The sequence below is a fragment of the Chaetodon trifascialis genome, chromosome 20 (genome assembly GCF_039877785.1).
Source record: "Chaetodon trifascialis isolate fChaTrf1 chromosome 20, fChaTrf1.hap1, whole genome shotgun sequence".
NCBI lineage: Eukaryota > Metazoa > Chordata > Actinopteri > Chaetodontiformes > Chaetodontidae > Chaetodon > Chaetodon trifascialis.
The window spans coordinates 20256964-20284273 of NC_092075.1; the positions used below are offsets into that span (position 1 = coordinate 20256964).

Consider the following 27310-nt stretch of genomic DNA (forward strand, 5'->3'; position numbering starts at 1 on the left):
ATAAATATGGTGGGTGGTCATATTTTGATAATTTATGGAGAACAGCAGGGAGAAGGTCAGGAAAATCAGAAGGGTTGGAAATTACGGGATACATATTTAATGATTTATCAGTTAGTTCATTTATATCATACAAAATATATTATTTATATTGTTTAAAAATGACTACCAAGGTGTTTTTGCATGGAGAAAATGCCAAAGACTATCGCTGCACATCGTCAGCCTGCTGCAGTGCCTCTTCCTGAACAGCAAATGGTTAAAATGGCCGCCTCCTGTGTGTCCATGCTGTAGTGCATGCCATCCTTTCTCCCAGGAAGATCCACCTCTGTCCTGCTGAACCTGTACCAGAGAACACTTCAGAACTCTCCCTCAAATTCTTTAATGTGCAGTGTGGTCAGCCACTACTTGTTTAAAAAGCCCTGCTGGATAAAAAACCAGAAACAGCAAATGCAATCGTAAAATATGGAACAATTTCAACATTTTTTTATCGAACTTCATAAAATATTACTGAGTCAAACAAAGACTGAAGTCAGCCAGTAGTCTGCTCACCATGTGACCCTCACATTGCATGTCGTGGTGGTGCTTGCAAGATTGCATCGATTTCCAGAACAATCTGAATCCACACAAGTACTGAAGTGCTTTAGCTGCCTAACCTTGAACACAAAACAGTGGAACTGGACATTAAAAAAAAGTGTTCAGTGAATGGAATACAGGACCATGAGAGGGTACAGAAAAGTCCAATACCAGCATTGTTCTCTGGCAATAGCGTTGTATCCTGGATCATGCCATGTTTTGTGACTGTACACTGGATTTAGTACTCATACAGTCAGTGCTGTTTATCTCTCTTCCTTTCTACCCATCAACCAGGTGCTTGGAGGGATACACTGGGCACCGATGTGAACAAGCTGTGCTTAAGAAAGTCTCAGACCCAAAACGTATGTGAACACAACTGTATTCAATCCCACATGTCATTGCTGGTGTTTCACCCCTATCATGTTTTCTCCAAAAGGGCGGAGAAATCCATGTTTCCCTTATATACAGTGATGCAAATGGGCTGATAAGCTCAGAGAAACTCTATTTCTTTAAGCCCACGTGCGGCCCTTTAAATTGGTCTGAAGGCTTAAGTACGCTCTCCTCTGCAGAGTAGTGAACTGAAATTTGCATGTACTTCACATCTCATCACACCTCATCCATGCTGGTCAGAACAGTGAATTTCCTCCATCTCAGGTTGAAGTGGTGTGTTTTTGGAGCTAAAACATACTACCTACAGTTCTGTCCATTCAGCCTCACCCACACCCCCTCAGAAAGCAAACATAGGAGAACACTCTCGATCACTGCACAACTTCTTACATTCATGAAACCCAGGGGATCACTGGTTGGGCCGCTGCCACATCAGGACCAACAGAGCCATTACTGGGAGCCCTCAATTCTCTTTTCGGTTGTCATGCATCTGGGCATATATGCTATTTGGGTGGGGTCATGACACCACTTAAATAGAATTATATCACAAGCGAAGTCTCAGCTAATCCTGTGTGGCTGCGCATGTACATGCACTTTTCAGTCTGCTGCTAAAACAGCGCCCAAATGTAAAGCAAATGAACATTTGGATGAAGGTCTGAGACAATTAATAGAACTCAGGCTCACAGACTATAGCTAGACATACTGGTCTAGCTGGCCCTTCCTGCCAACACCAGTGATGACTGTTGTGGGTTTTGCATAGCTCTTGCATAAACTAACACCCTCTCTCTTGTCTGCTTCTTTTGTTTTCCACTCAGGTGTCCAAATGAATTTACTGGTGATCGATGCCAAAACTATGTAATGGCCAGCTTTTACAGTATGTCTATTTCCTCTTCTATGTGTTCGTGGATTGGTGCATGCTCAACTAACAGTTCCTGTGTTATGTACCTGTCACATTATCTTTCTCCTTAGATCTTAGATTTATGCAGCCCAAAACTTGTTGCATGTTGAAGTCTGTATTATGTTGTTTGTCAAAGCTGCATGTGGTATTGTAGAAGTTCTAGAAATTTTATTTACATTCACATGAACAAATTTGCAATTTTACCTTTTTAAATTGGAAGATTAGTAAATTGTTAGTATTCCAATCTTGCTGTTTGTTTGCTTGAATGTATAAGTGTATTTATATAGAGGAAGACTTGATTTCTTTCTATTTCTATGAGAAGAAAATCAAGCTGCCAGTAGGAATTACTGGCTCACTGCATTCTGATAAACAGACTAGTGTACAGGGATCCAACTGTATACACTATTTGAGCATTTGTCTGTTTTACATCAGTGACAAATTATGTCCAAAAGTGTTTTCTTAACTGGAACCTATTTATTTCATAGTGAGTTTATGTTTTACGTAAATGAACAGACAAATATACACATGTGATGAATCAAACAATGATAAACAATGTCATTGATACAAAGCACATGAAACCAGGCACAGGCAATATCATCCTTCAGACTTGCACTTCTGGATGTGCAGTTCTTCTCCATCCTATGCCTCCTATCAGCGAGAAATATAAAAGCAGCAGCAGTTCAGAACTGCGGGTGAAGACATGCCAATGTGTGCACTTTTCAAGAATGTAATAACTGCTGCAATTTACCACAAGTCTCAAATCTGCAAGGGGGACATAAGGTCAGTTTGTCAGTATTGTGGGCAGATGAGGCACCTGTGAACTACAGCTCAGCTGTAAATCACAGGAAGCAGACAAATGAATACACATCACATTACAGGCCTCCAGTATGCGTCACCAGTGAACAGATGCAGTGTCCTGTTTTATACAGGAAAAGCAGAGGCATGAGACGCTAGTTCTATATATTTGTGAAATATACAAAATACATTAATTATTGAAGCACTTCTGGCCATTTCACATTACCAAATATAACTACAACCTCTTTACCATATCACTATAATGACTTGACCTGGATGAGTGGATAGAAATGTTTTAATAATTTCACACAGAACTTGAATATCCATCATTTAACCACATTTTTTTTTTGTAATATATTCCACTGAAACCTTAGTTACACAACCACAGTAAGGTACAGGTGACAGACAGCAAAGATATATACAGCAAGGCAGCCATATTGTTATATTGTTTACATGGAAGCTAACAAAATTCTGGCTCCTTACCTTATTAAACCAACAATTTTCTACCTCAAACTTGGTCACAAATTCCTGATGAAAGCCTTTTGTTTCTTAGAAATGTATTGTGATAAGATATCACATCCTGCTAACCTGTTTTATACAGAAAAAACAGAGACAAGAGACGTTAGTTGCGTTTGTTCAGCAGGCTGCTTTCTGTCTGAGGAGCAGGAGTCTTGCGCAACCCTACTACAGCGCGCACTCACCTAGATACACGTCAAACCTCCTCCACATATACTACTCAAACAACTGTAGCAATGCATTTTAATCTGGTGTCCCCACTTGACATGAGTATGTATTACATGAGTAATACCTGTCCACACATAGACACACACAGGGCACACACACACGCAAAGACACAGAGGTGAAACAAAATAACATTATTACATTTTCTTAGCTTAACTTAGCTGTTTTTTGGCAGTCAGGTTGCAGCTGTATTTTAAACCCCTGAAAGCACCAGTTTAATTGCATTTTTTCTAACCTGGAAGAAAAGTCTACGTGTATACATCCTGTGTTTGCCGAATGTTTAATTGCTACTGCAACAAAAATAATTTGACAAATTGGGATAAATAAAGAAACAGTCTAAGTCCAAGTCCAAGTCTAGGTCAGATAGCTCTATGAACAAGTGGTGCAAGTGACCAAACTCACACAGTAAAAAAGACAACTGTTGTACACTCATTGCCTGCAGGTGGCACAAGTGGTGAAAGCAGCTATTACTTTCTTTGCATGCAGATGTGACACTGGCATGGCTACACCTGCAGACCTTCGTCTAAGTTTCTGCTGCTTTTACCTTCCTTTTCCTCATCTTTCCTGCAGGAGGCACAGGTTGGCATCTTTAGAACTGGTCTGACAATGACTAACCAGCTTCTCCTTGTGGTGAATCTGAGGCCTGCTACTTGAATGTGTGAATCGTGAGTGAGTTTCAAGCTAGTTCCATGAAGTGATCTGTATTAAAATAATAAACTATGAATAGCCAATGATATAACTATGATGGACACACCTGGAAACAGGTGTGACCATCATTAGCAGTTAGCTGCTGCTTTTCTAAGGTTTGTGGGCGAAGGCTAACATGCCAGAGCTCTCTGTCTTAACTCTGGAACTGAAGTCGTCAATCAGTTCTATCAGAATACTTATAGTAGGGCTGATCAAATGGTCTCATAAAATATTGAAGATCTGTTCAGGCCTCTTGACGCTTTGCAGGACGTGTTGGTGTATATACAAATACCATGGTTGCATAGCAACACTTGCCCATGGTGGTATATTATTTTCTTCAGTGACTGCAACCCTGGGACAAGTGCAGTTTAACATAAAGCCCATTCATGAGGTCACAGTGGCTCTTCTGGAGATGCCTTCAAACAGATTCATCCTTTTATGAACCAGAGAGCTGTGTTTTACTCAGAGTTCATTATTTCTATTAATTAACCACAGTTTCATTTTGTTTGGTGTTGTGTACAAGTACATTTGTTAGCATTCGTATGTGGCATGTCACGATAATGAGATGACTGAACTGTGGTTAAAGGTTTTGGCCATTCTGGTTCTTAAGGAACAAACAACTTTTTGGTCACCTTTTCAAAACCATTTCCCTCTAAATTCTTAAAGTACGCAATATGTTCATGTGAGCAGCTGCAGAATGTAGATGCTATTATCAAGCATACCGGCCTCAGGCTAGACACTCCAAGCCAACATTTAAGACCTACCTGTGGAAGTGACAGCCTGAGCCAGGATTGTATTTTATGTAGAACCATGGGTTCACTGAACCTCACTACCACCAGCTATGATTGCTTAACACCTTTGAACATCCATTTCACGCAGTAGTGGGAAAACATCTTTCTGCTGCAGTAATCCACACAACACAGGAAGCAGTTGCTAATGTGTACACCACCAGTTCAGAAGATCAAGCTCTGTTTCGTTGCACCGCTCACTGAATGGTGAGCACAGTGTCAAGGGACAGGCGCATGTTCATCAATCAACTCAGGCTCAAGACCATGGGGAGCTGGCTGAGCTGAACCAATTCCTTTCTCGCTTGGAGTGCAAACAGCCTTGCCTAGAACTAGGGGACTGACTGCATCATCACAGTCAACAGCCAAGGAGCCAGCACTCTGTGTGGTCAGCTGTTTGGTTTGCTGAATTACAGAAAAATAATAGAGCAGTGTTTTTTGGTTATGGTGAGTTTTTCCACCACTAAAAATTTCTCTCATCTCACAAACAAGGTCCCTCTGCCTATTTGAACTGGGTCCTCATGAGGTAGTGAAGCCCTCTTGACATGATATTATTGCTGGTGTTTCAGATTGATTAACTTGAAGCTGGCTGTGACACTCAGCAGTGGGATGGAGTGAATTCAGTGCTTCCCAAATGGGAGGCCTTCACCAAAATTGGTGATCATGAATACAATTCTGAGTAGATTGGTGAAATGTGGAAAAATCTGTACAGTGCTTGGGCACTTAAAAATCGTTTTCTGACAAATATTTTCTGGATTCAACAGTAAAAAGACTAGCTGGACTTTAAATAGCTCCCCACCTTGTGAGGTCCCAGTCCAGATTTATGTCAGGTCACATGTCAGACACCTTGAAATTTGCATGTGGAGTTGAAACAGGTCCTGAAGGGATCTCTACCACAGAAATTCCATTCCTGGAGGAACAAAACTGAGCTTGTGTACCTTCAAAGGACAGAAAGCCTGTAATAAGACCTGTCCATCAACACTGACTCCACAGACAGAGAGTAAACCTGGAAGTAATCCTGGAAGAGGAACTGTCATTCTCTACAAACACTGCAGCTTTAGTTGTCTCCTGTAGATGCCTCGCAGACATCAGGAGACTTTGGCCCCTCAATGTGGAGTTGGTCCATGTGTTTATCCAGGTGTTCCATTGGTTTGTGCAATCTCAGCTGTTTGTATCTCAATGCACTCACAGTACATTGGTGACTTCTAGCTCGTCTTCTTACAGAGGTTGAATGCAATTATTTGACAAGCTTTTTATTTTCCCATAGACAAGTGAGATGTTTACATGTGTTTTGTAAACCATGCTCTTGATACTAGTGAATAGGTATTGGCAGGGGTTGCAGTGACAAGCTCTTGCTACCTGTGTAAGCAGAGCCAGAGCTGTGTTGTAGTTGTTGGCTTTGAGTACATTCAGTGGGCATTGGAGTATGACAAGAGCAGTCACACGGGCCCTTTCCTCTGTTGGTATTCTATTTTATTGTACTGATAATAATGATTGTAAACCACGATCAGAAGTGAAGTAAATTTTCTATGCTTATTGGCATTTTAAAGTGGCACTTTATTTTGGTTTTTCAATGTGCCCATAGTACAGCACATAGCAGTAACTTGTGGGACACAGAAATCTAGGGTGTGCATTAAATAAATCAACACAAAATGAAACTGAATTTCCACTTAAACCCACAAATCAACAAAAGTGATAACAAACTTTTGGTCCAAAACTTGAATTTCAACTGATTTCGTTAATTTATAGTTTTCATCTGAGTAGCACACATACCAGATCCCTAACTAAATGCAGCGTCACTGTAACGTATGACATGCAATGTGCCATATTCTTTTTTTAAGGAGTAGGGGCTGTGTAATGGAAAGGAATGAAAACAAATGAAATGACAATGAGCTATTGAATGCATAGATCTTCATGATATAGTTTGTACTAAGATCATGGTTTTCAAATTTGATCATAAATTTATTGTCACCAAAAAGAATGCACAGATCAGTTTTAACTTATTTTCACCCATGTTGTATACTCCCACACGTCCAAAGTTTTAGTTGTTAGCTCTGGTTCCTGACCACCCAGAGCTATCTAATCTGTTAACAACAGCGTTTGGGCCCACAGTCAGCATGTTCAAATCTGACACATTCCTGACTCAGTACAGCAGAATCTGAGTATGGTCATACTGTGGGGTAGCTGTACAAGGTCTGATCAGAAATATAACAACATATATAAATATAACAACGATTTCCCTTTAGAAGTTCCCCCACTCTTTTTTCCATTGTTCCATTCACACAAGTCCTCCAAAATACACTACAAAACAAGTTGTTTGTCATTACCTTCCAAATTTTCCGGTGCTCCTGTCAAGACAACATCACTGTCATGACCTGTCATTACTATCATTAAGAGTTAGCTTTAGGCACAAGAACGACTTGGTAATCATGCCTTGGGTTTAAAAACTACTTTGTTCAGGTTCATCACAAAGGAAACCATCACTGACTGTTGTTGAGCGATTAGATGTGAACAATAGTTTCTGTTGTCAAAGACAGACACTTTGTACATCCAAACATCTACTCCCTACTCCTTATCCTCAAGGTATGACAATGTTGCCACCTCCACCCTTGCGTCTGAGTTTAAGCATTGGGTTTTTCCGGTGAGGAAAGTCTCAGTTCACAGACATTATGTGCTGCCTAGCAAAAGAAAGAAAACACTCACTGAAAAAACTGGAGCAACAGGGGGAGCTTAGGAGCGTCCATCACTTTCTAGATGCCCAGTGTTACTGTTGTTAAATGATTGCGTGTGCTCTGTAATTGTTTGGTAATCACATTTTAATACAAAGTTTTGTATCATTATTTCTGAAATATCAAAACTGAAAAAGAACCCTTACTACGTGTTGGGAATGGTGCATGATCATCATAGCATGCAAACTTGAGAGTGTTGACTGTTGAGTGTACCCTACATCCCACTAACTCACTGTCCGGTATGACAGTAGAAATGCAAGCACACTGATGTAAGTGCATACATCAAGTCACATCATAGCAGTAGGGCTGCCTTAGAGTCGGACACGTATTGTGTGATATTGTATTCAGATCATTTCAGGTATTTCATTCCAGTACAAATTTTGTTAGAAAATCAAATTGGTGTAACATGATACAGATAGGAACCCCCTCACTAATATTTTAAAGGTACAGGAAACTCTGATTTTTTTTAAATTAGTAATTACTTAGATCAGTGTTTCTCAACTGCAGTCCTCAGGCCCCCCTGCCCTGCATGTTTTAGATGTTTCCTGCTCCAACACACCTGATTCAACTGAGTGGCTCGTTATCAGGCCACTGCAGAGCTTGATGACGAGCTGATCGTTTGAATCAGGTGTGGTGGAGGAGGAAACATCTAAAACATGCAGGGCAGGGGGGCCGAAGACCGGAATTGAGAAACACTGACTTAGATGTTAAAGAATGTCTTATGTTGTTTTTTTTACTTACATTTTACTATTTTTATTTCTGAGCTCAGGCGCTGCAGTTCTAAACAGTTTGACAGTGATTCATCAAACACACAAAAAAATCCAAATAGGGAACACTGCCCTCACCTGGATGTCACTGAGAGAGCGGAGAGAATTCCCATCCCCACTGCTCTGAAATGTTTCACAGTGAAGGACTATTAACAGGTCAAAGATTTCGTAGAATTTCCACCATAAAACTTAAAAGGATCTTATTCCAACTGAGAGAGAAAGCATAGGATTTGTGTGAAGTGTGAACTTCAGTCAAAACTTGACACACAACAAACTGAGGTGTGCAGGAAGTGGAGGCTCTGTTGCTGCAGTATTGTAAAGCCAGCAGTAAGTGAGACTTTTACAACATAGGCTGGTGAAAGTCTGTGTGGCAGTCAGAGATTTTGATGGCAGTGGACCTTATGTCCCTTCACAGACCAGCAATTAATATCTGAAATTGTATAAAGCGTTGGTGAGATCAGTGTTTAGCACTGTAGTATTTTTGGTTAAGGTTGTCAAAAGGTCATCTGGCTCAAAATTTGTGCATTGTCATAAATGTAGCATGGCTTTGTTGTTCCTGATTTGATTTGCCTTTACTAGAAATGCACATCCCATCCTGTTGTCTTGAAATCTTTTTTGTTTCCTGTACCTTTATTATAGAAAGGATGCATCATATTTATGTAGAGGTCCATAAGGTCTATACGTTTGTGTGTAATGACTTTTGATAGTGTGCTACTCGTAATCCTTTAAGCAATATCTGACGACATCTTTTTCACCTTAAAAACATATGTGAGAAATACAAATATTACCTCATCTGAAAAATCCAATTTTCTTTTTTTTGCCACCTTTCTGCACTGACAGAACATCTTGGGATTGAATTTATGGGTATGGATTGTTCCTTCCTCTTAGTTTGCTGATGTAAGACTGTAAGCTAAAACCCTCTACTAAAGCTACTTTTCTCTTGCCAGATGAAGGGATCATACAGCCTTGACCATCAGCACAATAAAGATATCACATTCTATTCAGATTTTAACAACCAAACTCCAACACATCATCTATTTATGACAAAGCACTGTGATGAAATCTGTAAACTGATACTGAAACTGTAAATCTTTTTGACCTCAAATGTCACATATGCCCTTTTGATTCAGGTAAACAGTCCAGTGCTGCTGATTCATTTGAGTGCACTATGAAAGCCAATGGGCTGTTCATTTCTGATGCTGTATGTTCACATCCCTTCAGCTCTCCCTCCCTGTGTTTTCTGTTGCAACCAGTGCTCAGCATGAAACAATAGATCAGCATCACTGGCCTTCTAACTCCATCCATCTCCTGCCATCTGCCTCCCTGTTTCCACCTCCACCACATGTATGTTTCCAACTGTTCCTCATCTCCCCTCTTCCTTACAGCTGCTCTGTCCTCTGCTCATCACACTGAGGGCAGGCTCATCTTATAGCCGCATAAATTCATAAACATGTGTTAAAATGTGTTATATCAACCTTCCCAGGGAAAGCAGATGAAAATGAGTCTTTTGGCTAAATCTGGCACATTTATGTGTATCACATTGATATTACTTAAATATTTAGTTTTGCTTTCAATGAGAGAACTTATTTGAAATGGAATGACTTTATATCCTCAAACAATACTGGCACTAGGACGGTTGACTGGTTAAAATGTACTGCTTGGAGCCTGCTTTGCTCTGTCAGGATCTCCATTATGGCTGACAAGTGAAATTAACTGAAACAATCATCAAACCTTCTCTCCTCGCTGCTTTATGAAACTCTCTGATATTATATGAATGAGCAGTTTATTATTTGATTGCACTTTGGCAATTTGCATGCGGATATGGAAAAAATATGCCACACATCTGCATTTACAGACTTATATTAGTGTGATAATCTTTGCCTATTAAAGGGAGGACAGAATGGAACTAACTGTACAAACAATGCAAAAACAGTTCCTACATGATACAGTTAGCCTCTGTCTGCCCATTAGAAGTCAAAGAGAATTTTGGGTAGACTGTGGTTATTGAATGTTTCATTTCAAAAAACCCATTTGGTATTCAATATCCAAAAAAGCTGTTCTACAAATAAAAAAACAACAACTTGGAAATATCTTGCTGAAATGAAGCTGGAAAGCAGGACTTCCAAAAGGCCCAGAGAGAATCAACATGAAGCAGCATGGATGATTGCTTGCAGAAATTAAAATGCTTATTAGAGCTTATGATTCTAGAAGAACTGAAAGGAAACAGGCCAATGAATGGGAGCTCACCAGGGAAAGATCCTGTGAGATCAAAATGTTTAACATAACACTGTTTTGAAAAGAGTATAAATGTTTTCCAGACAGGCATGTCTTTATTCTTTCTGAGTGAGGTGACCCACTTTACTGAACTTGTCCCCCTCTAGTGATGCACTGCTGTCTCATCCATTGTAAGATATGAGTATTTGTCTGAGAGCTGCGCCATCCCTGAACAGATGGTGTTGAAGGTTTTTAAGATGATAAAGAGAAGTAGGAACCCTAGTGGAGAGCTGGATTTAGTGTATCACATGTTGGAGGCATTCCACGCTGGTTGCTTACTAGGGCACCTGTTAATACAGGATTTATGAAGCTAATACCAGTATCAACATTAAGATTCAAAAATATCTGATGGCAATATATTGGCTCAACCCCTTTTCAGCATAAAGACACAACTTAAAACAAAAAAATTCCCCAAAGTCTCCCTAAACCTGGTTTTAAAAGAATTGCGCTCAATATATGAAAAGGAGATACTGTTTCTTAGACTTACATCTTACACTATATCTGATGATCATATTAAAGGGACACCACACAAATTTTTTGTATGTTTTCTAGGAAATTTCAGAAATGTCACATCAGAGAAAATGACCTGATGACAGCACTATGATGATTATGTGAAGAGACTATTGAGATGCATTATGGGAAGTGTAGGATCCAGTGCTTTTGGAGTTTGACCCATACCAGGGATTAAAAGACAGGATATCTTGGCCTCTGCTGCTTTGATTTTGACCATTATTTTTAAAACTGCCTCTTATAACTCCCCCAACTTTATGGAAGTGCAGTACTAAATCACTGGACTAACACTTTAAGGACTCTTAAAAACACTTTGGTCAGTTAGACTGACTACATTTAGAAGTAAAGAAAATGCCTAAGTAACCACACTTAGCAATAATTACCATGTTTGGCCGCTGTGAAAATTTAATGAATGGGGACCAGTGGATTTGATTTCAACCACAAACATGGTGGCAAATGACCACTAATGCAAGGATGCATTTGGGCTGTTGGTTGCTGAACATGTAAAACCTACTTACAGAGCCTTTTCTTATTGCCTGAGTTTATGGCTGGAATGGTCATGATGTCTGTGTATGTGTCTCTCTGTATGTGTGTTGTAGACCTAAATTTTTAAGAATGGACTGTCCTCTTTTTCAGAAGCCGAGGAGCTGTATCAGAAACGTATTTTAACAATAACAGGGATCTGCATTGCACTCCTAGTCGTTGGAATCATGTGTGTGGTTGCCTACTGCAAAACAAAGTAATTCATGTCACATTTTTATGTTTAATTTAACGTAAAGGTACACTCCCTGATTTTATTATAGTGCTCAATAGTGCCAAGCCCCCAAATCTCTGCAACAATGGCTGTGCTGTGTTTTGGAATATCAATAGCGAGTAAGGGAAGTAAGTAAAACTCTTTTTGTGTAGCAGTTTTCAAAAGATGGATTAGAAAGTGTGCCACAGTTCCAAATTAAAGAACGAAACAAGTAATCATCAATAAAGTGTCTGCTCCATGACAACAAAAGCTCAAGTCTTTAACTTTGAGGAAGAAACAGCCAGGAGACTTTGTTCACCTCGGAGGCCCAACAGGAAGCCAGTGTCGTGAAGCTAGCACTGGGGTAATATGCCTGTTGAGTCTTAGCAGGGTGGCAAGTCTTAATTAGTAGCTGCAAAGCAGGTATTGGAACAAACTGTAACTCTGCTAAAGCTTCTTGGCTTAAAAATTAACAGAAGACATAATAAGGGTAACTGTTGGAAAGAGAAAGGGCTGGAGTTTGACAGTGGTCATGAACAGAAAAGAGAGGATTCAATAACTGAACTGAAATTGTCTAAATTTAAAAATGACACAGAGGGTGTTGGAAATCAACTTTGAGTTAGCAGCCAGGTGACCCGATGTAACATTTCAAATGTTTCATTGGGGCTAAGACATGAACTTCAGGTTTGTTGTAATTAAGCTGCAAAAAAAACTGTGAGACATCCAGACACTTCAGACAATTGTGAAGTAACCAGATAAGAAAGTTTCCAGGGTTTCACAAATACATACAGCTGGACATCATTCAGTCACAATGATCAGAAGTACAGCAAAGCCAGATGTACTGAGAGATGTTTAGGGCTTTTGTGGTGCTATTGGATGCTATAACAATATTGTGCAGTGTTTTTTTGTATTAATATTAATATGTATAAATATTCATTACCATTACTACAGTCAAGCCATATTAACATTAGATGAAACTGAGGTGAATGTATCCCTTCTGGTACATTTGGAACCCTCTCTTCATATATGTTGTCCAGCTGTTATCTGAGCTGCTTCACAATCCAGTTGGTTTCTTCACAAACAGGAAGCAGAGGAAGAAGCTCCATGACCGCCTGAGGCAGAGCCTGAGGAATAAGAGGAACAACAATACCAAAGCTGGTACTGGCCCCAAGCTGGCAAGCTCAGGCAGAGGACGCCGGATTTCTAACTTGCCTCTTCAAGATTTGCAGCTTATCAATGTATGCTGTTACTCGTTGATATCAAATCAAAGGCTTCAACACAAGTTGAATCTGTACATTCATGTAAACTGTTAACATGTTTTCTGCTCTTCTTTTCATAGCAATGTAATGGGACGACAATGCAGCATGCAGCTGAGAAGGAGACAGAAACAACCTTCTCCACAAGCAAATATGCCTTATCTGCGCATGAACCCACCACATTCACCCACATCTCCAGTCAAAGGTAAGGAAGAACTTTAAATATGTTTTGCCAGTTTGGTAAATTTGGTTTGGTTTAATTAGTTAGGACTTGGTCTACCTTAGGGGAAATGACATAGAGGTAACGTGGACGTGGAGGGAATAGAAACCGAGCGAGAGGACCCAACTCTGGAGGGTGCCAGAACTGATGGTCAGATGATGAGATGAAAGGCTATTCATCTTAACCCTCTGCTGCTTTCTCCACAGCGAGTCCTGGGTCCAGCAGCATAGGCAGGAGTTAATATTCATGTGCAGCACTTTATTGAAGAAGATTGACCGGGTTTATTGTGTTAAAGGCTGAGCTGAAGGTCATGGATAAGATGGAGGCGTATAGGTGACTTTAACTATTATAGTGTGTAGTGTACAGTAGTGGAGGGCTGTGTCAACAGAATCCTCAACAGACCTGTTGGCTCAGTCAGCAAACTTGTCAGCATCCATCAGAGTGGTGCTGGTGTATTTCAAATAGGACAGGATGATGCACTCAAGGCCTTTCAAGAGGTAGTTGTCTGTCATGAAAAGGCACGGATTTGACAGACGAGGGGTCTCTCAGGTACAGTAAGATATTTATCAACATATAGACCTATTTTATGATGTAATGATTTGGATTTGGTGTTTGTGATGTCATTATTTTGCCTGAAGGACACTGCCACAGATTCAATGAATAATGCAAATAAAAGTGGAGACAATGAGCGTCCCTGTCTAGTGCCTCTTTGTAAGTAGAATGGCTTTGATGTGTGTCCATTAGTTATCACTGAGGCAGTTGGTACATTGTGTAATTGATCCAGTAAATAAATTATGATCTAAACCTGAAATGCTTCATGGTGGTCAAGAGAAAGGGCCATCCTACCCTGTTAAACACCCTTTCAGCATCTAAACATACTACAGATTCACATGATACACTTGGCGATCTAACACTAACACTAACAGTCTCTCACTTATTGAATCTGTGGAAGAGAAGGTGCCAAAATTGTTTGTATCATTGTGACAAAAAGTGGCCTTTGGCATAATGTGAAGGGCTTTACTGAGTTCCTCAAGTGAGAGTCTTATTGAGTGTTTGGTAGTGTAGCTACAGAGACATTCCAATGAAAAGACTTGAGGATGACGTGAGGATGTTGTTACAGTCACTACCGAGTAATTCTGTGAATTAAGAAAGTTAGTCGCTCAAAAACAAGATTATGGAATCTATGTGAAGAGTTGATAGTGGGATCTTACACATTTACTAGAGTTACACTGTCTTTGCCAATGGTCCCTTTGGTAATAATGTAACAACCATCTGGGTCAGAGATAGCTATTCTGGGAGTATGGTAAGTTCTTGCTAATAAGAAAATAAATCAAATGCTCTCATTAGAAAAAAGAAGGAAAAAAAATCTGTTTGTGTTGTGGTCCTGTAATAGGACTTATTAAATCTGGCCTGAATGAAATGATTCATGTCTACCTACATACCTGCCTACCCATGCGCACTCTGCCCATGCACTCGCATGACCACAATCTTCCAGAAGCTGGGCAGATGTGTTGCTGAAGCTAAATGAGTAGTTGCACAAGACTGGCAGAGAAAGTGCAGCCAAAAATTTCCCAAATACTAGCTCGACAATTGTGACTACTGACGATAGGCGTGCTCATTGTTTACGTTCATTGTGATTACATTAGGTGTTCGTTCACATGTGAATGAGACATGAGGTAGTTGGATACGGTTAGTGATGACAGTGATGTGTTGTGTGCAGTACACACCCCCTGAGCTGACAGACTGTCATTCAGCAATTCACTCAATAGCACAGGACACACACCCCTGAACCGCCTGTGACCAGGTGACTACGTCAAGGCAGGTGGCCATGTTGTAAGACAAGAATGCTTCTCAGTGCTGGAAATTAAGCAGTGTTTTCCTTCTGAAATCAGAAGAGCTCTAACATTACTGCACCGAGTCAAGTTTGTTGATGAAAATGCTTTTAATATCAAAATGCTGAACATCAACTTGAGGAAACATTTACATCATCTCTAAACCAAATAAATCACATGAAATACATCCCGTCCCATCGTGTTATTCGTCAATATGTAATTCATCTCTCACTGCCCATCCAGTGTACTACATATTAATGTTCCATCTCCATTCATGACAAATTAATTGTAGGCCAGCTAACACATCTTTTGCACACCTGCACCTCCATTTGATAGAAAATCTTAGCTAACATTAGCACTCCTACAATAGTGAGGCAGGTAGCCTCTGTGAGTGGAGTTTATGTTTTTAGAACCTTCCAGCATTAATGGCCAGTTTAAAACACTTGTTAGGAAAGTAATCAAAAAGTAATCAAATGTACTAAGTTACCTTACTTTGATGAAGTAATTGAAATAGTTACATTACTTGTTACATTTCTAACAGAGTAACTAGCAATCTGTTACAGGTGTTTAACACTAGAGTGGAGGAGGTATTACAGCCAATCCAAACTGTATATGGTCCATCAAAGTAAGCTTAAAATGGTGTTAAGCTCATTTGGCAACGTAGCCTCACACAAAATTTGGGGACTCCTGCTTCTGTTGTCTGTGATGGTCTGGATTGCCTACCACGTGCCTTTGGTGTTGTTGATGGGGTCTCTCTTCAGTCTGCCGATATCTCCACTTTGCTTCTTTGCTCTTGCTCTGTCGGTGCTGTATGCTTGAAAGCTAGTTATCCATTCATCCAGACTTTCTGGTTGGGTAATGATTTTGTTGTCTGATTGCCAAATCATCAACACATTTGCTGGTATATCATGTCACTGTTCATATACAGTGCTGAGCATAAATGTCAAGTATGTCAGATCAGCAGACATACTTGGCCACTGAATCACTTTCACCCTGTTCTTCAGAAATGCAACAGTGGCCTTAGATGTGTGTTTTGGATCATTCTCATGCTGGAAAAGAGCACGACGACCAAGTGCACGGAGTGATAGTATGGGAAGACAATATGGTCTTCTTAATATTAAAAACTCGGCATCTGAGAAACACTGTCCATCCACTTTGTGTTTGAGCACCAAGCATCATTGCTAAGCATCACTGATATAAACAGAGTCTGCCTCCCCTTGTCTTACTGGAGTCTTGTGTTCTCACGTAGAACACGGTCGGCCCTTCAAGTTCAATAGCTTTAACAAAGATGTTAGGATGGAGGCAGATCTCTGTGAAGATATGGGCAGAACGGTCTCTGATTTCCTGTTGCTGATTTGGCCAGAGTCTTATTTCAACTGTATCAAGATGGGTTAGTTTAACTTTAGCTCTGATCCCGCCTCTCTCTCTCTCTTCTTGGTGTGGTCGCACCGTTTGGGGTGTTGTTTGGTCCAGCTGGTCTGACCTGGAGGTCGCTATACTTAATCCAATCCCTCGGCTCCCTTTTAAATTGGTGATGAGATAATGATGATAATGATCATAAATAGTATGTGCTTCAGTAATAAACCCCAAAACTCAAAAATGTAGTAAAGTTTGTTATATCTGCGTGCGCTGCCGTCACCATGGACCCATAAAAGCATGAAAGGGACTATAGCTGATCCTGATGACACAGAATAGAATTACATTTAAAAGAGTGAAATATCATACAATGATTGCTATTCTCATAAAATATACTGAAAACATCTGTCCTCTCTGAGGGAATGAATTTTAAATAAATATTAGATATTAGAATATTATAGAATACTTATTTACACATTCTTGCAGATACATATTTATCGGCAAGAAATATCTGTTCTGCAACTTATTTGCCTCACTTACAATCCGACTGGCAGGTGGAAGTCAGGGTTATAATATGTTCATTTGGGGAAGGTCACCCAGCCACAACATTGCCTTCAACATCAGTTTGAGTACAAGGTGAAGCTGCAATTTTGCTGTAACTGAAGGAATTACATTGTATTTTATCTCCATAACAATAAAACTCCAATGAGATGTTTGGTGGAAACAAACTGATAGATACTAACATGAAAACTCTAACATGCTCTGTTGCCCCAAAGGATGCAAGACTGTCTATGTGGCTGAGCAGGAGGTAGCACACCAGGAATCAAACTCTGGGTCTTTGCTGTGCCTCCTGTGCACCATAGGAATCATCCATAACTGTAGAATTCAACAGGATTACTATGCTGTCTCATGCATCAGTGACGACAAGTGAAAACAGAATGGCATCAAACATTTTCTCTGGGTTCACATTTTTAAATTTAAGCAGTCTCAGCCCTGATTGGCTGAATATATACTTGCAAATTTGAGAGCAATTCCAGTTGCTGATGATATAATTAACCGCTGCGTCAGTAAATTAGATTTGAATTAATGTAGACTGTGAGCAAACTGTAATAAATTACAATTAAAGGCTCAGGTACACAAATTTAACTCACAAATGAAATGATGTCACGGTCTAGAGGCCTGTCTCAGCCCTGTCTCCATGTAAACGACCTCCTCCCTGTCTCTGCAGCTGGAGTAATGACTGGAGCAACAGTGTTCTGTCTGACACTGAGTCTGTCTCGGTGATGTCATTGCCGGAGAATAGCCAACGTGCCACACAGGCCGGCCGAGGTCGTCTGAATGCCACTGGTGGCACCAGAGACTTAAGTGCTCATTCAAAGAAGTGCCAAGACACACCCAACTCCGACAGGGACTTGCCTTAAAGTACAAGGTAACCGATTGATTTTAATAAGCAGAAGCAACCAAGAAGCACACGAAACTGACAACAAGACAACAAAGGCTTTCACAAGACACACATCAACAATTAGAACTGCTAAATCACCCTTTACAACATCCAAAACACTTACATGTATGCTAAATATTTGATATTATATGATGCCACTGTCTTCTGGCTAACAATATGCTTTCCACCAAAATGTTACAATATTGGGGCCCAAACATTGTGAGGAATGAATGAGTAAATAAATAATTGAATAAAGTATTAATAATAACAATGTGTATGCAAATTAAAAGTAAATGACAAGTACATTACATTCCCCTCAATTCAGATAAAAATTCTTAGCTCTTCAAAGCTCAACACAGAGATATGTCTCCATTATGGTTAACAACAGAATCCTCCACACATCCATAATGGACCCAGAAGAAAGACGTGTCATTCTTGAAGTATCAACGATAGAAATTCAGCAGCTGCTAACATGGTATACGACACCAACAATCCCTCTGTCTTTAATTCATTTTTCAATACTTTGTTCTTCTTACATACTTTGATTCCACAATACTGATAGACAGTACTATTAGACAGTCACTTTACCTGACCATGCATTCATCAGTTTTAGATAAGAATGAATATTAACTCTTGCCAACACCAAATGATTATTACTCTTTATGTGTCATCTCCCACACACACACACACACACACACACACACACACACACACACACACACACTCACACACACACACACACACACACACACACACACACACACACACACACACACACACACACATATGCAGTATAGACTGTACTTACACAATCAACCTCATATTAAAACAAGTTGAGGTCAACTCACATAACCTGCTTATTATGCTCATGATTTCCTCTTTACATTATATTGCATTGTCTCATTTGGACTACCCTATTTGTTTGTGCTTACCATCACCTGTAACACTGCACTCCCAGAGGTGATAAGATGCATAAGATGCAGCAGTCTACAAGGACACCAACACTATAAATAGACAACCATTGCGTAATACAACACTTTCACTTGAGCAAAATAAATTCCCTATAATTGATAAGAGAAGACCTTGCTGTCAAGATGTGTTACAACTGAGAGTGAAAGAAATTTTAGAGGTGGCATGATCACATACAATTTGCCACTTGAGTGACAATGTTTCTGGCTGAAGGCTCACAACTAGTGCTGTCAATCGATTAAAATATTTAATCGCAATTAATCTCATGAATGTCATAGTTAACTGGTGATTAATCGCAAATTAATCGCACATTTTTATCTATTTTAAATGTCCCATTAATTATCATTTTAATACTGTTATCAACATGGAAGAGTGGATAGGCTTGCTTTGAGCAAATGTTTTTTTTATTTAAAACAATGTGTTATATTTCACACTAACATTCTCACTTTGAGCAGTCATTCACATTTGAATGAATCGAATCTCACACAATTTAACACTGTCAATAAACAGATGACAAAAAAATAAATGCTTGGTTACAAAAAAGCCCCTTCAACAACCCTTTCTAAGGGATCAAAAGATACAAGATAAAGTTACAAAGTGCACATCATTGTAAACTAGGACTCAGGCTATAGTGCAGTTAAACCATGGCTTAAACTTTCCTTTATTAAGTTTCCTTTGAACATAACAGCATCCATATGCCTCTGTTGAAAGCCATCCATTGTCGCCTGGTTTTGACAAGGATGCAGTGGAGAATTCGCATTCGCCGTGTGTTTGGCCATCAAGTGGTATTTCAGACTGGATGTGCTACAGTGATAACTCAGTTCACACCAACAATACACACAGATAACTTTGGTCTTGTCAGTCGACCCATCTGACAACTTTTTGAAACTAAACTTTCCATTCAGAATCTTGTTCGCTACCATTTCGGCGTTTCACGCTTGACATCCACACAAACCGGTAGCCTACTCTTTTATAGCTAGCGAGCAAGCAAGACCAAACACGTGCGTGGGGCGTTCCTATTGTGTTGTTTCCGGTTTACAATCGGATCCTGTAGTTTTTCTTATGTTACTAGCAGTGGCCACAGCTTATAAAAAACTATAAGCTCACTCTGTCACAAAGACCGTTAATCGCGCAATAAAAAAAACAAAAATTAAAATTGATTTACGTTAACATGTTAATAACGCGATATTTTTGACAGCACTACTCACAACACATCCAGTACCCACCTATACAGCCCTCCAATAACACCCGGTCACCTGCACTGCTCATAATGCTCCACATAAGTACTGTAGAGCCCACAGTAACATGGCACTGGCTACTCACAACAGGGAAGACAGCAAAGTCATACAGTCTGCTGGTTTTATGAAGCACTGAATCAATTTTAAGCGACTGTGTTGTTGTTCCGTTTTGATACAACTGACACAGTCAAAATGGCAACATTTCCCAGCCAACTCCTTGGTATTGTATTTGTATGGATGGATTAAAACCATAATGAAATGTGTAGAAATTGCTATTTTAATTAGCATTTTGTTCAGTAAAGTTAATCAGCTAGTAAGCATTCATAACTCAGACATATTAAATCATACATGACAGGAGAATTATCACTTACCCGTAGAAAGCAGCTATCACATGCCTGGCAGCTGTTTGACGTTCACTCCACCTTTTCTTCTTCATAATTGTAGACTGTGCAGATGTAACGCTACGTGATCACATTAAATAATGCCTTTAAATCTGCGCTTATACAATTGATTGATTGATTGATTGAAATGAAAGGAGTGATCTGATTGACTACAGATAATTCCCTATTGAAAAATTGCATTTGTCAATCAAGCTGTGGCAGCGGAGTGTGAAAAAACCCACAGACTGGTGCTGAACTGGTGTGAAATTCACACGACAAGTATTTTGCAATGCACACAAGGTTGATATGCATGTTCCCAACTAGCTACAGTTAATGTTGGGTGGCTGTAGCTCAGGAGGTAGAGTGGTTGTCCCCTTATCAGAAAATCAGTGGTTTGGTCCCTGGCCTTGGTAGTCTACTTGTTGAAGAATCCTTGGGTAAGACACTGAACACAATTTGCTTTTCAATACACTCAACACACTTTACATTAAGTTAAATGAACATCCCTCCACTATGCTAAGAGGCAAAATAAATTTGGTGAGTGGTTAGCAGGCTAAACTGGCAGACACCCTCTAGAAACCATTTGATGAAAGAGTAGAGGAAATATTTACACAGTGTTAAAAGCACCAACCACAGGCAAAGATCTATAACAGACTCTGAAGGCTTGCAATGGAGCAGTGCATTGAAAACTGCATTTACTTTCTCAGTCAATCAGGACAAGCCTTTTTTAACATGATACTCTTTGCCATGTCATCCAGCATGACATCCACAGGTCCCACTTGTGCGAGAGCAGGATGAAAAGTTTAAGGCCTTTGTATGTGCTCATAGAACTAAGACTACAATGCATGTTCTATTTATATCACTTAAATATGTTTTGCAGTGTGTGTGTGTGTGTGTGTGTGTGTGTGTGTGTGTGTGTGTGTGTGTGTGTGTGTGTGTGTGTGTGTGTGAGACTTTTTCCTCTAATGGACTGAAAAACATGTAATGGTCACATGGGAACAGGCTGCCACTCCAGCCTGAAGTGTTGCAAAAGCATTCATTCTTGAATGTTGAGCTGGCTTCAACACAAGTGTGTGTGAATTGTGTTATACCAATATACAGAGTGCATATTGGTCGTATGGAAATGTCATGTCATATAATGTCATGCATATTGAAAGTATGCTAGCCCATTTTCTAGCACCTGCCATTGCACCAATCTCCTCAGTAGCTCAGCGCTGATGTTAGTGTGATATTTAACACAGTTTAGAGGAAAGTTGGGGATTTGAGGTGTTAATTGTTGTTATAACAATCAGGGGAATGTGCAATTAGGGTCAGATTGCTGGCAAGTATGATGGAGCTATCAGAGAATACTTAAGTCCTTCAAAAAATGACCAGTGTCTGACTTGTATCTGTGCTGCTGTACTATGAATATGGCTAATGAATAAGTAAGTGAAGTAGTGAATAGAAAGTGACATGATGACTCAGTGTTTAACACAGTTACCTCAGCAGAGTTCAAATCCATCACCTGGCTAGAGCCATCCTGTTTGGAGTTCTCCCATTGCTACGCAGGTTTTCTCTGGGTGCTCCGGTTTTCTCCCACAGGCCAAAGACAAACAGGTTAAGCTAATTTATATTCATGCATTATAAATTCTAGATAGCTATGGAGCCTTCGCACATAGCTTCCATACCATAGCTATTGTGCATGTACTGAAGAATGCAAGAGGCTGTGGAAGTACCCAGTGGAGGTCACAAGAAATGTAACTGGTGTTTCTGATGGAGATTGTTGTCAAGTCAAGACAACATGAAAGTAGTTTAAAATGACTTGTTTTAGGTAACACATGTCACAATGCTATCCTCACTGCACACCCTCTGCTCACCACTATATATCACCACTAATTATGTAAAAAATTCATGTGAATGAATTGTGGTGGTGTTATCAGCTGGAGAAATCAGATGCTGAACTATCAAAACCTACACAATAGAAGTCCTGTAATCCCACTGCATTAATGAACGCATTGCATGAGTTTATTTTAGGTGGAATTAAAGTCTGAATTGTCCATAGATTTGAATGGTTGTCTGATCTTTGTCTGCCAAAACATGCCATTTCAATGATAACTGTTTTCCTTATGCAATAACTAATATTGTGCAATGCTGCTGACACTGTGAACTCAGCCTTGTTACCATGCTGTGCCCAAAAAATATTCTAAAATCTCTGGTGTGGTAGTCAATGAAGTGAAGTAATCTATGTGTGACTGGCAACCTTTTTAGGTTGTGCTGTCATAGTTCCAAGCCCTCTGACCTTCAACAGGGCAAGTGGCTTAGAAAATGGATAGATGCATGGATGGATTTATGGCCCAAACGTGCAGACGTTTACATTTAGTGTGTAATATCAATCGGAATTCACCTCTATTATATTTGAACAATGACGTACACTTTCTTATACTTTAAATGTGGGACACAAACAGTGCACATGAACATCTTTCAAACATTGGTCTAAGAAGTGTTTCTGTTGTACTTGTGTTTGTTGTAGGTTTGTATCTGCCATGACAACCCCGACTCAGCTGTCCGCGGTGTCCCAGACCTCTCTAGCAACTCCAGGGTCTCCTCCATCCGAGATGTCAGCCCCCCTGTCCAGTCTGGCCATCTCTGTCCCCTCAGTGGCTTTAAGTCCCTCTGGTGAAGAGGAGCGCCCCCTGCTGTTGGTGAACGCACGTCAGCCACACAAGTCCTCAAGCCGTGATGAACAGAAGAGGACCTCTGCTCATTACAACCATGGCCATGTGACACATAGCTTACCACCTAGCCCATTGTTTACTATGGAAAATGGTAACTACCAAATCATGGGTGACCATGACCATGACACCACAGCTGCCAGCCATATGTTCTCAGCCTCACCTGAGAAGCTACTGAATGCAAACAACAACATCAACTGCAGTACCAAGAGAGCAGGAGTCACCAATGGCCATTTGCCGCATAATGTGGAGTCCAGTGGTGACAGCGTGCTTGTGAGCGAAACGGAGGAGCCTCAGGGGGAACACATGCCCTTCCTTAATACAGAGAGCACTGCAGCCCTGTTACTCAGGGCTATGTACAGCAGCAGGACTAACCCAGCATCACCTAATGATGACCTGCAAGTCAAGTCGTCCAGCTCCACCACCAAACAAGATCCAGTCACTGTGTAAAGTAAAAAGAAATGGCTGAGAAACCTTTATGTTTAGGGGGGAAAAGGAATAGTCACTATTAAACCTTTATTTTCGATAAATTATTTGCTGTATAAATGAAAAATGAAACTTTTATTTTAGCGATGTAGTAAATAAAGAGTTTTATAAAAAGTGTACAAATGTGTTCATGTCTTGTAGGTAAAGTGCCATACACTAGTATGTAGCAACGACTCACAGTATATTTCAGTGCAGAAAAAATATCAACGGGGCCTTTCTGTTTAGTATGCTTAAGGGAACTGCAACATTGCATACTGGTCCATATATTCACCATCTTAATCTTCCAGTGAACAATCAAAAATAATGTGCTGGCTGCTTTTAATGTCCTGCAGGTGGAGGTGCCCACTCGCATGACACTAGACATTCAATTTATGCGTTCAAGGTGCATGCTACATCCTTAAATGCTGTGATGGAATAATGAACAGTTTGTGTGGCTTCCTCTTCAGCCATTTGACCTCACTATTGATTTGTATTGATTATGGGCTGTCTCCCTCAGTTTTTTACAGTATACTGAACACCTGGACTGATGTTAATGAATAAATGATTACCTGCTCATTACGCGCATTTAATGAGAGGTGGAGAAAATGTGAGATATCATAATGTTTTTGTTCATCACTGCCTGATCCGGTATCCTGCTGGTGAGCGAATATTAGAACTGTTAGATTAAGGTGCAATCAGTAAAGTCTGGCTCTGTAGCGTTACTAATTACTACTAATTAAAACCTGTATGCTTAACATAACCCCATGGATTTTTAATTGATTTTTCTGTATTGGGATTTGATCTACATAATTCAAGTTTATCATTTCTAAGACAGAGAGGTGACGCATTGTGCTTACATAAAGTTTAGGGACAGCTAAAAAACAAAAAGAATTGTCAAAATTGAAACAGCTGAGACCTGAATATCCTGAGTTTCATTTTGAAAGCAAGGTTTCATTTTCTTTCCCTGCTGGCAGGTATCCACCTCAATGAGGAGGTATACACCTCAATGAGGACAAACTGACTCAGTGAAAGTGGTACCAAAACAAAAACGACTAGCATGAAGACCAGCGATTCTCTCTTTCTTGAAGAGAACACACATTTATTTGTGCCCTCCATCACCAGTACGATGTTACTGATTGCATCTTTAAATGCAAGAATATCTACAAAGTATGTACAGAATGGAAGACTGACTATGCCTAATTTTGTCCTTTGTGAAGATGTCCATGTGTTCCTGAGTAATGTATTTTGGGGATTAAACAAATTGCTAAATATATACACAATGGTTAACTGCTTTAATTTGCTCAGTCACGTCTCTGGTATCCCGCCCCCCAACACCCCCAAAAAATCAGCATAATAGACAATTTCTTTTTTTTTTTTCTTTTTTTTTTTTCAACTATCCCAGCTTTTGCAGTCTCATTGTGTGTGTGGTTTAAAAAACCTGTTTGTTTGTTCATGTCTGCTTCCATGAATCAAAGTCTACCAAAGACTATTGCTACTTCTAGACTGTAGAATGAACAGATTCAGGAAAAGTAAAATGTTAAAATGTTTTTAGAATAAGCAGACAGCCTTACATAAAACAAAGTATGATGATGTGTTGCCCCATAATTAGTATTTTAATGGTCATCAGACTTCTGTATTTTCTATTTATGTTAAGATTGTTTATTATTTATTTGGTAATTCTTGATACTTACAAGCATCAATTACTGTTATATAATATATACATTTCGATTTTAACAAACATGATTTAAAAGATGTAAACTATACAAAGCCATCTGTTCCACATGGTTATTAGTACTAAATAGAAAAAAGTATTTACATATTTTGTCACTTGTATGCTTAACATAACTCACAATGCTTTGCTTTTAGGTCTAGGAGTGTCTTCAAATGATGTAAACACACCATGAAAATCTTCAGCGCTGTTGTTTCTTATTAAATATGAAATCTGTTCTGAGTTTTGTGCTTGACAGTTTCAAAATATTTCTGGTGACAAACATTCTTTCAGCTCTTCTGCCTCATGACTGAAGAATACAATGAAAATTCATCTTGTGCAGCTGCTAAAATAAAGAAATTTGATTGTGTTCCACATTTGATCATGTGAGCTAAAATTGTAAGAGTATAATGTGAAAAAAATAGTTTTCAACTACTGCTATTATAGTAGCATTATTAGAAACATTAATGTAAAATAAAAATAAATGCTCATAGGAATACAAATGTGTACTCTCAAATTACAAAAGTTATGTGCAATGTAACCAAGATGAGCTGCATTGCTTTTTTTCTGGGTGGCGATGCATAGATGAAGTCTTTTTCCCAACGCTGTCAGACAGTGTTGTCAGGTTCCAGACATATGAGCAGGGGAGACACACAGAGAGACTTTACTATCATTTTCATTTTAGTCACAGAAAAGATCGAACTGTTGCTACAACTGAGTTGAGCTGGACTTTCTGGACGTGGTGAGAGGAGCAGACACTTTACAAGTTGCTGAGTATGCAGCAGGTTCAGATCTTCATCTTTCTGAGCAAGGAATTTAACGGGCCTGTCCCAAACAATACAGCATGTGTTGGGTTTTGGAACAGCAAATCTGAGCTACATTTAGCTAACATTTGCAATTTGAGGCAAGCTTAAATTAGTTTAGGTGCGCTAACATGTTGGGCAAACAGCTAAGAAAACACACAATACTGCAACACTCATACGGAGGTAATGTTAACACGACAACAAAGTTATATACAGTATAACCATAACAGGATGAGATAGCTAGCCTACTTGTCATCGAGCCAGTGATTTGGGTTCCCAGCTGGTAAAATCAGGAGAGATCATGGTGAGCAGAGGAAAGAAAAATGTGTTTTCAGCCTGGAAGTATCAACAGAGGTCGCCTCCTGAATGTGCAGTGGTACATAATTCCAGAGAAGTGGAGGTCAATGGGCAAAGGCTCGACCACCAAAGGAGCTCTTATTAAACTGAGGAATAGTTCAATCTCTCTCTTTGACATTGAATCGTAATTGAAACAGGGAATGCTACGAAACTGTGCATCAAACATTTCTGTGAAGGACTGACAACTAAAACAACTGCTATGAATAGATATTTGATTTTGATTGGAGCTAAGAGTTAATCCTGGATGTGTAATATTTAGAAAATTAGGGTGGAGAAAGATGTTGAAATAAATATTAGAAGACATAGTGCTCAAGGGCCAAAAATCCAGTTTGGATTTTTATGTATCTATTCAAATGTAAACCTCTAATTAACTGAACTTCAGCTTTAAATGATCAAGAAATGAACCGCCATGTCCAAGAACTAATTCAGGCTTGTCAGGAGGGGAGCAGAAACCAAGCTCCTAGCATTTGGGGTCCTGGGGAGAAAGATTGAAAAGCAGATGATGGTATCCTGCTCTTGTGTCAGTGGTAAATGCCGATTCTGTGTTACGGCACTGCTGCTTCTTGGTATACTGCTGCCATTCCACTGGCTTGTGGCATTTAGGAACAGTGTGTCACTCATCTTCCCCTGGCTGATACCACTGTCCACCAGAAAATACCAATGGTATGTCACTTTTAATGCCAATTCTTAGTGGTATG

At 39.7% G+C, this 27310-nt stretch overlaps 2 protein-coding genes across 4 annotated transcripts in view; one reads left to right on the forward strand and one right to left on the reverse strand.

The window, feature by feature from the left end:
* nrg1 (neuregulin 1) overlaps positions 1-25852 on the forward strand; it is a 38243-nt gene extending 12391 nt beyond the window's left edge. The window contains exons 3-9 of one of the 3 annotated variants that reach the window (XM_070989062.1): positions 1773-1831; positions 9200-9223; positions 11780-11882; positions 12961-13114; positions 13216-13337; positions 17769-17969; positions 23078-25852. In XM_070989062.1, the coding sequence (XP_070845163.1) occupies positions 1773-1831; positions 9200-9223; positions 11780-11882; positions 12961-13114; positions 13216-13337; positions 17769-17961 (655 nt within the window). In that variant the 3' untranslated portion in view covers positions 17962-17969; positions 23078-25852. The remainder of the gene's footprint in view (positions 1-1772; positions 1832-9199; positions 9224-11779; positions 11883-12960; positions 13115-13215; positions 13338-17768; positions 17970-23077) is intronic. The other 2 variants (XM_070989060.1, XM_070989061.1) reach the window with 2 other exon arrangements.
* pomk (protein O-mannose kinase) overlaps positions 1-27310 on the reverse strand; it is a 175528-nt gene that overhangs the window by 122494 nt on the left and 25724 nt on the right. The gene's annotated exons all lie outside the window — the stretch shown is intronic.